We start from the raw sequence: 12,226 nt of genomic DNA on the forward strand, positions 1-12,226 counted from the left end.
GTTTCCAGCCCCTCCCTCAATCCCCTCCCCCGCAAAATTTTCCCTTTCCTTAACTGATTATCTCAGCCAGGGTGTGATGGAGAGAAATCTGATTGAACTATAATAATTCACAACAGTGGATAAATAAATCATTCACCCTTCCCAAGCATCTTTACATATTTAAAATAGAATGTGTACTAAATTAATTAATCTCTAATTGGTAGAATTTAGGGCATTGGTACAATGATATGGAAAGAACAAAGTGGACAGAAGATATATTATGGGCTGGGAAAATAAGCAAATAATGTTTTCCACACAATAGGCATCGATAAATATCTGTTAAAAGAGTGATTAAGTGAAAGTAATCATGCCAAGGCAATTTCCTCACTACCCTTGGGTCAGCTTCCCTTTTCCCCCTTGAGGTAAAAGTTGTTTCTGACAATGGCTCACTGGACATTAGGAAGGGGTGGCACAAAAAAGGTAGTGTTGGGGGAAAGGGCAGAAAAAGAAAATACCGTATTTTTTTAGGTTATATTTCATTTTAAAACAAGTTTGGAGTTAAAAATTTTTTAATTTTTAAAAACAAATTGGATTCTTCACTGACAGTATACAAGATACAATTTAGGATAATAAAACAAAAATGTATTTAGGGGAATAACTATTATTTAAAACCTGTGGATTTAAAGTTCTCATAATTTACAGCTTTCTAAAAGGCTGCCAGCTGGAAAAAGAAAAAAAAGACTTCCCAGGTGAAGATACAAATGAAGATGGAAGACGGGGGACGTCCTCAATTGCTACTTATCAGCAGAATCACCTGGAACCCAAGTTAAACCATACACTCTGGGCCTTACCATACTAACCTTCCTGAGTGGGACACAGCTATAGTTTTAAGGCGGGCCGAGGTGATTCTGATAGCAGTGGGCCTGCAGACAGCTCTGCAGGTTGAGAGATCAGAAAGCAAGGAGATCGGAACTAAAGCCCTAACAGCAGGGATAAAGTGAGAGAACAGATCCCAGACATAAGTTCAAAAGAGAACTAACACGGTTTAGTGACTTACTGGATATTACCTATGAAGAAGAATCTAAGGGCACCTGGGATAACAGTTGTGCCGCTAAAAACAGACTATTAAGAATTCCATAATTAGGTTTTTGTTTGTCTTTTATGATGGAGATTGAGACGCAAGAGGTGATTCTGTTACAAGGATGAAGTCAGCTTTGGTTAGATTCATCAAACTCTTGTGGGAGTTTTGGAAGAGATGTCCATTAGACATTCACAAATATAGCCTAGAGTTCAAAAACGATGTCCAATTAATGGAGACACGGGTAAGAGAATCATTGGTATCTTGGTGGTAGTTGAAGCTTGAATATGTCCAGGAGGGAAAAAAGCTAAGAATCACTAGTTTGGCTTTTGCAAGGGTCAGATTTGCGGGCTTCTTAGTGAGGACTGCATCAGATGTGTGTAGCGGACAAGAGAGACTGACGTGGACCAGCCAAATCCCCCATATCTGGCTGAGACCGGCCAGGGCCCCACGCAGCCAGGGCGAACGAATAATCGAGAGAAGCCACTGTTCCCTTCCACCCCACAGCGCGGCGGTGCAGAAGCCTCCCCCGCGGAGATCCTAATTCCTGAACGGATATAAGGAGCACAGCCTAAGAACCCGGCGGTCCGAATCCCCCACCAAGTTCCAGGGAAGGAAGCGGCGAGGCTGACCAAGATGCACGCCGGCCGGGGGACGCCACGTCCACGTGAACAAGGACTCCGCGAATCTTCCCGACCTCCCTGGGCCCTCAGCAGACAATTCCACTCACTTCTCGGAGGGTCCGGCCCAACATGGTCCTCGTGTCCCACCCGCCACCACATGGGCTTGGTGTCAAGGAGGAAAAAGAAAGGTCAGCTGCCGCTGCCGGTATTACATGGGCGCAGCCATTTCCCAGCGAACCTGTCACCACCGAGTACTCAGATTGGTCGAATTGCAGCCCGAGGAAAATGATCTTTGCACGCGATTGGCTGGCGCCGCTAAGGAAGTCCTGCGGGGAAGTAGAGCTGGTGGCAAGAAGACTCCGGGGGTCGCGGCGGGAGCCTGGAAGTGTGTGAATTTCTCTGACATCCGAATCGCGAGCGGAGTCGGCTTGTCCCGCAGAGAGCTCCCGGGACAGGGCAGGATTCCAGCGGTTTTGTTTTTGTTTTTAAGGGGAGGGGGTGTAAGGGAGGAGGAGAATGGACAGAATACTGGCCGGAATGTTAATTGGAGCATTTCAGATGTGAAGAGTAGAGTAGTTCCGTACTCTTCTTTCTTCAGTTGCTCCATTAGTCTAACTTCATTTTTGAATTCTCAACTTTGAAACCGGCCAGAGTGTTTGGCAGAATTTGACCGAATTCAGGTGTGAGGGTTTGAGCCAGTATAAGTGCCTTTCAATTAGGGCACGCAATTCAACCACTGTTTACGATGGGATTTCTGAAGACCTGTGTACTTAGAAGAAATGCATGCACTGCGGTTTGCTTCTGGAGAAGACAATTTATACAAAAGCCTTCAGTTAGAAAGATTAGTACTACCTCTCCAAGGAGCACTGTCATGCCCGCTTGGGTGATAGATAAATATGGGAGTAATGAAGTGCTTCGATTTACTCAGAACATGATGATACCAATGATACACTATCCAAATGAAGTCATTATCAAAGTTCACGCTGCGAGTATAAATCCTATAGATGTTAATATGAGAAGTAAGTTTCAAAAGACATTCCTCAATTACCTTTTTTTTTTTTCTTCAGACAATCTCATCAGGGATTAGTTTTAAAAGGTCAGTTGTTATTGACTACACTTGTTTGGTTAACACAAAGGAATTGTTTAGGGTTTTGACAGTATCTCAGTATATATTATTTACAAAATTTTTGAAATTGCAATGTCTACGGTATGCTTTAATCTTTAACAAAATATAAGTTTGAATTGCTTCCAATACTACCTAAAAATGTAAATTGGGACTTGAGAATTGTATCCACAGCTAACTTTGTGGTACACTCTCCTGGGAACTTTGTGATATTCTGAGGTCCATCACAGGTTTTAGAGGTATGCTTATGTTTTCATATCAGTTCAGAATTAGCATTTCCATAGTAATTTTTATTTCCCTCCCACTAATCACAGCTTTGTTTAATGGTCCAGTGGACAAAGCAGCAGAACAGGATGCCAGGATATAGACACAGTACTTTCCTCATTTTTGCTGTTGCATTCTGCAAAGTTAAAATGTACTTTTCTGTTTTGCGCCATCCTCAATGGGAATAATGTTATCTTAATTTCTGCTGGTGGATATTGACAAAGCTTGGAGAGTACTGTATTCCTTATGCAATTATTATAGTGCTGAAAAGATTGATTACCATTTGTGAATTACTTTAACTTTGGAAAATAATGACAAAAAAATGAGCAATTGAAATGTGGCTAGTGTGGGATGTACAGTTAGTGTAAAATATACACTAGATTTCAAAGGCTTAGAAAAAAATGAATGTAAAATATCTTATTAATAATTTTATGTTCATTACATATTAACCTGATATTATTTTGGATATATTAAGTAAAATATTAACATTAATTTCACTTCTTTCTTTTTATAGTGGCTACTAGAAAATTTTAAGTTAGATATGTGGCTTGCATTATATCTATTGGACAGTGCTGATCTAGACATGTGAGGAATAACTGTTACGTATTTCTTTGTGGGGAGGGAGTTTGGGGAAAGACTTGGACTCAAAATGTAGCTGGAGAGGTCTATTAAGAATTAATTGAAATGACTTGATGATGATTGCCTCATGAAATACACATTTGTATTCTTTTTGTTCGCTTTAAAGTAATAATTGCTATTACTAGTTGGGCATATTGTTTCAGTTTATTACATTTACATTGTGCATGAAGATAATGTAGTTTTTATCAGAATTATCTTTAAGTGGTAGATTTATACCCAGTGAGCATTATGTTTTTTTCATTTCCTTGATTATAAGCTCTTTGTAGGTAGATCCCATGCCCTGTCAACTGTAGCCTGTTTCTATGCTTCACATGTGTAGTTGTCATTCAGTCTTTTTTTCCTTTTTTTTTTGCGGTACATGGGCCTCTCACTGTTGTGGCCTCTCCTGTTGTGGAGCACAGGCTCTGGACGCGCAGGCTCAGCGGCCATGGCTCACGGGCCCAGCCGCTCCGCGGCATGTGGGATCCTCCCAGACTGGGGCACGAACCCACGTCCCCTGCATCGGCAGGCGGACTCTCAACCACTGCGCCATCAGGGAAGCCCAGTCATTATTTTTAATGTCATTTTATATTTTCATTCTAATTTAAGATTACAAACTAAAATAAGTGGTTTTCATCTTCATTTAGGTCTGTTAACTTTTCATTTCTTTGAATGCACATGCACAGTTTGTATTGTGTACATTTTAACTTCAGTAGAATGGCTGCATCTGGACTTTCTAGGCTGCTATTTAATGTAATATTATAACACATTTTACTTTTATATAGTATTCTTGAGACATCTTAGTTTTTTTATGACTTGAGTGGGTAATATTATTTGCAAGTTATCCTCTTTATTTCCTGCTCATGAATTCTTTTTGGAGAATGTGTGATTATCGTTGCGGAAGATACCTGAAATATGGGGAAATAAAATAATGATTATAAGATCGTAAAGTGTAGGGAGCAGTTATTTCCCTTGATGAGAAAGCAAGGACGTGTCTGTTTTGAAAGATGAAAGCCAGCTGTTTTTCTGGAGATGTCCACTATTGTTGGACATAAAATCATAAATCATATAAATGGCTAATGAATAATCTTAAAATAGAAAAAAAATACAGCCAACAGCATCATACCAGCAAAGTTTGGTTTCTTTAGATGGAATTAAAGCTTTTAAAACGGAGGGCAGATTTAGGATTTTCCAAACCACTCCAACTCTGAACCAAACTGGTCACCTCTAAGAATGGGACAGAGCTCCTAAGGGTTCCCATTCATTGTGTCACCAAGCAGGTTCTCAGTTCCTAACTACCAGCTGTTTCTGGATTTGGGGCTAGTTTAGCTGGTACCAATGAGCCAGAGTTAACGCAGGTGATATCGAGGTGACCAAGAAAACAACCTTGCCCTGCAGGCTGTGTAGCTTAGAGAGGACTGAAGATTTTTTTTTTTTTGCAGCTCTGAAACAGCAGCTAAAATTTGACATAGCTAAATGCCCGCTTCTGTTGATCAAACCACATAGGAATTTCAGTGAATAATTGTTTAATTGTGTTTGAGAGTGGAAAAGGAATGTAAGACAGGAAAGTAAAATGTGACTTTTGTGAGTATTACATGTGAAGTTTTTCTTTCCCCTGATAGAATGCACTCGTAACCAGCCAGCTGGCAAGTATGTAATATTGGCATGGTGGCCATCAGCTTAGATTTTCTGGGACTCTCCCAACTTTCAAACACTTTCTTCCATGTGTCTTGATTTTTATTAAAAACAACTTCTGCAAGCTACCCTCCTGTCAGCCTCTCTCCCTGTATCCTCTACCTCCTGCTGCATGGATTAACTGTCATTGCTCTCATCTAAGCCCAGCTCTCCACCTGGGTTCTAGACCCCATGCCCTCTCACCCACACAGGAGCATTGTTTCAGCAGTTCTCTCCTGCATCTTCAGTCTTTTCCTTTCCACTGGATCATTCCCATTGGCATACAAACTTGCTGTTAATTTCTCCATTCTTAAAGAGGAAAAAAAAACAACCTTAAACATCCTTCCTCTATCGCACTAGTCCCCCTCCAGCCACTGCCCCATTTCTCTGCTCTTCTCTGTAAGCAAAACTATTTGAAAGAGTTGAATATTCTCATGATCTCCAATTCCTCACTCCCATTCTCTCTGTCACCCCATGCCACAGCAACCGCTCCTATGAAGGTCACGAAAGACTGCTGTGTTGTTGGATCTAGTATTTTGTTTTGTTTGTTTGTTTGGGGGGTTTTGTTTTTTAAAAGCCTATTGGCAGCTTTTGACCTTATTTGAAAAACTGTCTTCCCCATCAGCAGTATTTGACTTCTTTAAATGACCCTCTTCTCTTGGCTTTCTGAACACCTTTTCAGTGGCCAAGCCTTCTCAGGCTTCTTTGCTGGTTTCTCCCCATCCTTAGGATTTAATGAGGATGAGAGGGAGAAAAGGGGAGACTTACTGAGTGGCTTAGTGATTCTGGAGCATAAATTGTGGTACATGACACTAGAAAGGTAAGCAGGGTGCTTATCTTGGAGAGCCTTACATAGCAGAAATGTTCTTAGAAGGATGTCGAGCAGAAGAGATGACAACAGTACTTTTGTGTCTTAGAAGAGCCATTTTAGATGTTGAAGCTGTGTAATAAACTACTTTGGATTATCATAGCCAATTTATTTGAACCAAAAAAATACTGATCAGAGGAATGTTTTCAGCTCTGTTTAGCTGATGTTTATGTAAATGTTCTTAAAAATAAAATGATGTATAATAAAGCAGCCAACCTGATTTAACATATCAGAACTGATGCAGCCAAGTGGTTCTTTTCCATTTGGGAACCTTGCACTTAACCCAGAGATGTTCTAGAAACATTTTTTTGTGAGGCAGGGACAATTACTCATAGACCAGTGTCAGTGTCAACTACTATATCCATGCCTTATTTATTTGTTTATTAACCAGACAACTTTAACATTATCTTCTTCACCAGACTTGGCTTCCGATGACTTTGTTATTTAAAAAGTCCATGAATGAATAAATTAACAAAGAAACCATCTTCAAAGAACAAAGTAAAACCTATAAAAGGAAATACTTAAAGTTCTGAAGACAGTTTCAAAATTGGAATTTCAAAAACAGTGATTGTGAATCAACTATACTCCAGTATAAAATAAAAATTAAAAACAGTGATTATGACTGTCCAAATAATTTTTTTGAAAGGAACAACATTCATTGTTTTTATGCTTTCTTGTGTGATGGTAAAAAATGTATAAGGTTGATTACTTTATAATCTGCATCTTGAAGATCTAGAATTGTACCTGGCCTGTAACCCTGCAGTAGTTTTGAAATCATCCCATTCTTTTGGAAGAAACAAATAACTTGTATTTCATAGGTGGCTATGGAGCTACAGCTTTAAATATGAAACGTGATCCTTTACATATTAAAATCAAAGGAGAAGAATTTCCCCTGACTCTGGGCCGGGATGTGTCTGGTGTGGTGATGGAGTGTGGACTTGATGTGAGGTACTTCAAGCCTGGCGATGAGGTGAGTTATCACATTCCACTATTCCTTCTCAAAATTTGCAGATTTCATTCTGCTGCTTTTGGAAATATATTCCATATCATTGACCTTTTTTCTTCTTTTCAACAAATATAGTGAGCTTTGGCTGGAGCCCTCATTTTCTTGGTTCAGTTCTTCTTTCTGTTGTTTCTAGTTCTGTCACAATAGCTTGCTGTGCTTGAACTTTTCTAAATCTAGTGCTTAAGAATTGCAAGACTTTAAGATATATATGATTGGGACTTTTTAAGTCTTTAAATGACAATTTCTACCTTATGGGTTAGATGGTTTTAAAATAGCTGAAGGTTGATATAATCACCTGTCCCTTGTCACTTTGAACTTTTATACCAAGAAATTAAGGTCAGCTTATAATAATAGCTAGCACTGTTCTAGTTGTTTTTCATAAAATAACTCATTTAATCCCTATGAAGTAAGTACAGTTAGGCCCAGTTTACAGGTGAGGAAAGTCAAGCTATAAAGAGGTCCCACAGCTAATAAGTGGTAGAGCCAGGATTCAGGCCCCAGAGACTGTGTTCTTACTGGTACTCTAAGTAGCCAGTAAATACAGCAGGATTTACTGGTTATCTACCTCCAAACTGGTTTGACTAGGTAAATCTAGAATCATACTAAATAATACATTGATATCATGTGAAAATAACTCTATTATTTGCTGGATTGCTGACTTGTGGTTTTTATCACAGGGTGGCATATGTATTGGGGAACACTCTCATGCTTAACTTTGGCTTAAAAAGATCTGTTTCTAACGAAGTTGTGTGTGTTTCAGGTCTGGGCTGCAGTTCCTCCCTGGAAGCAAGGCACTCTCTCAGAGTTTGTTGTAGTCAGTGGGAATGAGGTAACTCACCAGTTCTGTGCTGAAATGCCACTGGAAAGTAGAAACAAAGACTGACAAATATCTCTGAAATAATTGGAGTTTTTTTTTTTTTTTTGAGATCAGGTTCAAGTTTTATGGGTAGTTTTGAAAGAACCGAGATAGAGAATAGGAATTTTTAAAAGATCTAAAAAAGTATTGGATGTCGTTTAAATAACACTGCCTGCCAAAGCGTTTTTATCTTTGTCTTGTGGAACAGGGATTTGGAGCAAGATCTAGAAACCCTGCTGTGTTTCTTGGTTTTATCCAGTATAAATAGTTGAAACCAAATATACCAAGTGGCGCATACCGATGCATCATAAACAGAAGCATGGAAGTACCAAGCTGTTTCAGATAACTTTCAAAACAGGAGTCTAATCAAATCCAGTCAGGAGGCCTAACGATTTAATTAGAAAGAAGGGGGTTAATATTAAGGAAATTGCCTACAGAAGGGAGGGCAGGAAGGGAGAAAGGATTAGAAAAAAGATAAGATTAGAAAAAGTCGGAAAGATTACCTTCCAGTAAATGGGGGTGAAGGAAACAGCTGATCACAAAAACAAATTAGATTGTATTTATGAGGGTTCAAGGTTTATTTGGGTTTATTTCTGGGTATAGTTAGGACTAATGGTATTGTTGAATGTGGTCTTTTTATGAAGCATTATGCAGCAGTATCTGATAATGTAACCTATAAAACCTTTCTGAACCTCTGCGAGGCAGGTTGAGTCATTTGGAGAAATTCCTTAGGGATAATCTTGGAGCAGGGTTTGCAATAACCACTGAAACTGGCCGAATGTTACATCTCTGAAAACAGCGGATTCCTGTGAAGATAGATGTACTTAATTGTGTTCATAGGTTTGCAAGTCATTGCTTATTTTTGACTGTTATCTTCAAATCTAGGTCTCTCACAAGCCCAAGTCACTCACTCATGGTCAAGCCGCCTCTCTGCCATACGTGGCCCTCACAGCCTGGTCTGCCATAAACAAGATCGGTGGCCTGAATGATAAGAATTGCGCAGGAAAACGGTGAGCATCAGCAGTGGCATCTAAAACTCCCTTCTTTCATTTGGTGACGTCTTTGCAGTAGATTTGTCAGAAGCATGAAAACTAGGCTCACTTACATGAGCAGAGTTGTGCTAACAGTTCAAACAATTTCCAAAGAACTCTTGTGCCAGTTCGTACTTTTTTCATCTCATTCTGTTGATTCTTAGCTCAATCAATTGAGAATTTTAAAAATATGTAGATGGATGTTAGGAGTCTGAACCTTCTAAAATGATGCACAATTTTTGTATGTCAGTCTCTGGGAAGAAGATCCGTAGCTTTCATCAGATTCCTAAAAAGGTTAAGAATGACTTCCTTACAGATTTTAAAGAATGACGGAGTTGCTTTCACACTTGAAGGTTTCTATGAAAAACAGATATAAAGGGTTTGAATATTGTTGAGTTCTCTTAGGCTCTGTGCTCTCTCAGGCTCCTTTAGGCAGTTCTGGTGCTTCCAGGACTTGCAGGTGTGCTTGCTGAGTTTGCAAAAACACAGTGAGTGTTAGATGTTCTTGAGTTCAGATTCAGATTCTGCTGCTTTCTAGCCGGGTGGCCCACTTGGACACTTCTCTTTTGTGAGTTTTGTTTTAGGGGTGAGAAGAGATAACACATAAAATCGGTGGCACAGGCTGCGGCACACAGAAGGCACTCAGTACATGGTGGCTACTGTTCTTAGCAATGCGACTACTGTGTTCTTTGTGTTTCAGAAAGTTGGCATCATAGAGAAAACGGATGATTTTATTATTTGGTGAGAAAACTAGGTCCTCAGAACCATTCAGTGATTGTGATGAAGGAGAGAGCTGTAGGTCAAATTTTGTTTTCTGATTGCTAAAGACTGTGCCAGAAAAATAACAAGTCTGTGTCAATCTATACTCCTGTTGTTATGAAACATTGCACTTTACCTTTAATGGGTTGGATTATAGACATTGAATTTAGTGAACGCTTAATAGCTGTATTTCTGAAAGCAGTATAAAGGCTATTCATCTAATGAGGTGCTACCCTTCATCATAGAATTCAAGGTAAGTATTCTAAAGGTCAGCGCTGTTTAATTTTTAAGCTTTTGGGCCTTATCATTCTTGAAGTTGCCATTTTGGTCCAACACTTTGTTTAAATTAAATCAGTTTGATCATGTAGATTTTTCTAATGGTTTGTCTTAGTTAATAATAACCTTGCAAAAATCATGTTCAGGATTTTTAGACGTTTATTATTATTGTAGACTCTGCAGTGACATTGATGCTTTGTTTTGCTTTTCCTTAAAAGCATTCAGCTTTCTGTGCCCCCATGACCACTCCAGATAAAGAGCTCTCATTCCTTTTGCTGGTTCAGGCCCTCCAGGCATACATTTTTTAGTATTCTGTAGAAAATGAGTTAGAAACTGATCTAACTATCTCTTGTCTTCCCAGTTTATCGTTGGCTTTGTAGGTACTATGTTATCTTCTGTTTAAGCAGTAATGGCTGGGAGCTGGGGAAGTAGAGACCTGGGTTCCTCTCTCTACACCGCTACTAACTAATCAGTTGACCACATGCATGCTTTTTATGGTCTCTTTGCTGTTTCCACCAAGTTACTGAGTGTAGGACAATGTAGGTTGTTAGGCGAGCTTTGAGAAGTGGAAAGTTTTATACTTATAGAAGTGATTTATATATTATATTGAGTTGCGTCAGTTCATTGATTTAGCCACATGTTAACCACACTGGAATGAAATCCATTGAAAGAGCCTCACTGGCTCATATCATGGACTTGTGTCACATTCTCACATGTGTGGTGACTCAGGATGCCTTTGTTCTGAGTTCCCTTGCTGCTCTAGGAAATTTGTTTACTGAAATTATTACACATGGGTAGTAATAATGGCCTTCCTCTCCAACTCCTTATTTTTATTTTTTTTTAGAAATTTTAATAATTAATTTTTGGGGGCTGCGTTGGGTCTTCGTTGCTGCGCGCAGGCTTTCTCTCGTTGCAGCGAACAGGGGCTACTCTTCGTTGTGGTGCACGGGCTTCTTGTTGCGGTGGCTTCTCTTGTGGAGCACAGGCTCTAGGCGCGTGGGCTCAGTAGTTGTGGCTCGCGGGCTTTAGAGCGCAGGCTCTGTAGTTGTGGCACATGGGCTTAGATGCTCTGTGGCATGTGGGATCTTCCCGGACCAGGGCTCGAACCTGTGTCCCCTGCATTGGCAGGCGGATTCCACGGTACCACCAGGGAAGTCCCTCCAACTCCTTATTTGTGAGAATCACATGAGAGATGTGAGCACCTTAAAATACTGTAAAAATAATTTTACATGAAGAAATTACTATTATAGGGGGACTTTACTAACTTAAATGCAGAGGTTCTGGTGTCCAAAGTGGCTTTTTTCAGTTTGACTATCCTTTGTGATTGGTGGAGCATATTTTGGCTTCTCTAAGCAATAATTATTCTTTTACTGTTAGCTCTCGGCATTAAGGTAGTCTTTAGTCTGCACAAAGCAAATCAGTGTTTGTCATCAAGGACCAACAGTGTTTTTCTAGCCAGTTAATTAAAAAACCCTAAAACTAACAATGACAAAAACACCCACCTTGAAAGATTTTACAGGATTTCTTTGTAACAAACAGCTTTTTGAAATTAAGACAAAGCTTTCTAAGGCCTCGATGGTGTTTTGCTTTTCCTTCTTTGTTCTATAATTATATTTCTGTAACAACTGAGCATCAGTTAACCAAGGGGATAATTTAATATTGACGTCATGTGTCTTTTTTGCCCGTGCTTTGGTATCACTAGAAAAGTCAGATGAAATGATTTCCCTGTTATCAGCCCATCCATAGTTTCTTCGTGATTTATTCCGTAGGAACACATAGATAACTTAGGGTTCTCAAGACGAATAGAACTTTTTAAAAAAGTGGTTACACCAGATATTTTTGGAAAGGGGTTCTATTTGATGGTTATATTTATTGGTAGTGTCATGCTCTGCCTGAAATTCATCTCTTGCTGCGAGGTTGTACTTCACTGTTTGACAGAGGTATTACAAAGTGTTAGAAATTGAACCATTCCTCCCCCGCAAAATAAATTTCACTTTTAAATTGTGTATACTTGAAACTCAATGAAGTGGATTTAGGAATGCTTTTCCCTTTTTCTTTTTTGAGATTAGGC

The 12,226-nt window shown here is 39.4% G+C and overlaps 2 protein-coding genes across 7 annotated transcripts in view; one reads left to right on the forward strand and one right to left on the reverse strand.

Moving 5' to 3' along the window:
* Nucleotides 1–1,906, reverse strand: part of QRSL1 (glutaminyl-tRNA amidotransferase subunit QRSL1) — a 32,616-nt gene extending 30,710 nt beyond the window's left edge. For both annotated transcript variants that reach the window (XM_060030156.1, XM_060030157.1), the window contains exon 1: nucleotides 1,788–1,906. In XM_060030156.1, the coding sequence (XP_059886139.1) occupies nucleotides 1,788–1,811 (24 nt within the window). In that variant the 5' untranslated portion in view covers nucleotides 1,812–1,906. The remainder of the gene's footprint in view (nucleotides 1–1,787) is intronic.
* The window catches only part of RTN4IP1 (reticulon 4 interacting protein 1), a 118,666-nt gene that overhangs the window by 72,865 nt on the left and 33,575 nt on the right, over nucleotides 1–12,226 (forward strand). For 2 of the 5 annotated variants that reach the window (XM_060030162.1, XM_060030160.1), the window contains 3 exons: nucleotides 7,046–7,197; nucleotides 7,994–8,062; nucleotides 8,975–9,099. In XM_060030162.1, coding sequence (XP_059886145.1) covers nucleotides 7,072–7,197; nucleotides 7,994–8,062; nucleotides 8,975–9,099 — 320 coding nt within the window. In that variant the 5' untranslated portion in view covers nucleotides 7,046–7,071. Of the gene's footprint in view, nucleotides 1–2,000; nucleotides 2,700–2,747; nucleotides 2,777–7,045; nucleotides 7,198–7,993; nucleotides 8,063–8,974; nucleotides 9,100–12,226 lie in introns of those variants that run through there. The other 3 variants (XM_060030158.1, XM_060030164.1, XM_060030159.2) reach the window with 3 other exon arrangements.

This window comes from Delphinus delphis, chromosome 14 (assembly GCF_949987515.2).
Source record: "Delphinus delphis chromosome 14, mDelDel1.2, whole genome shotgun sequence".
Taxonomy (NCBI): Eukaryota; Metazoa; Chordata; class Mammalia; order Artiodactyla; family Delphinidae; genus Delphinus; species Delphinus delphis.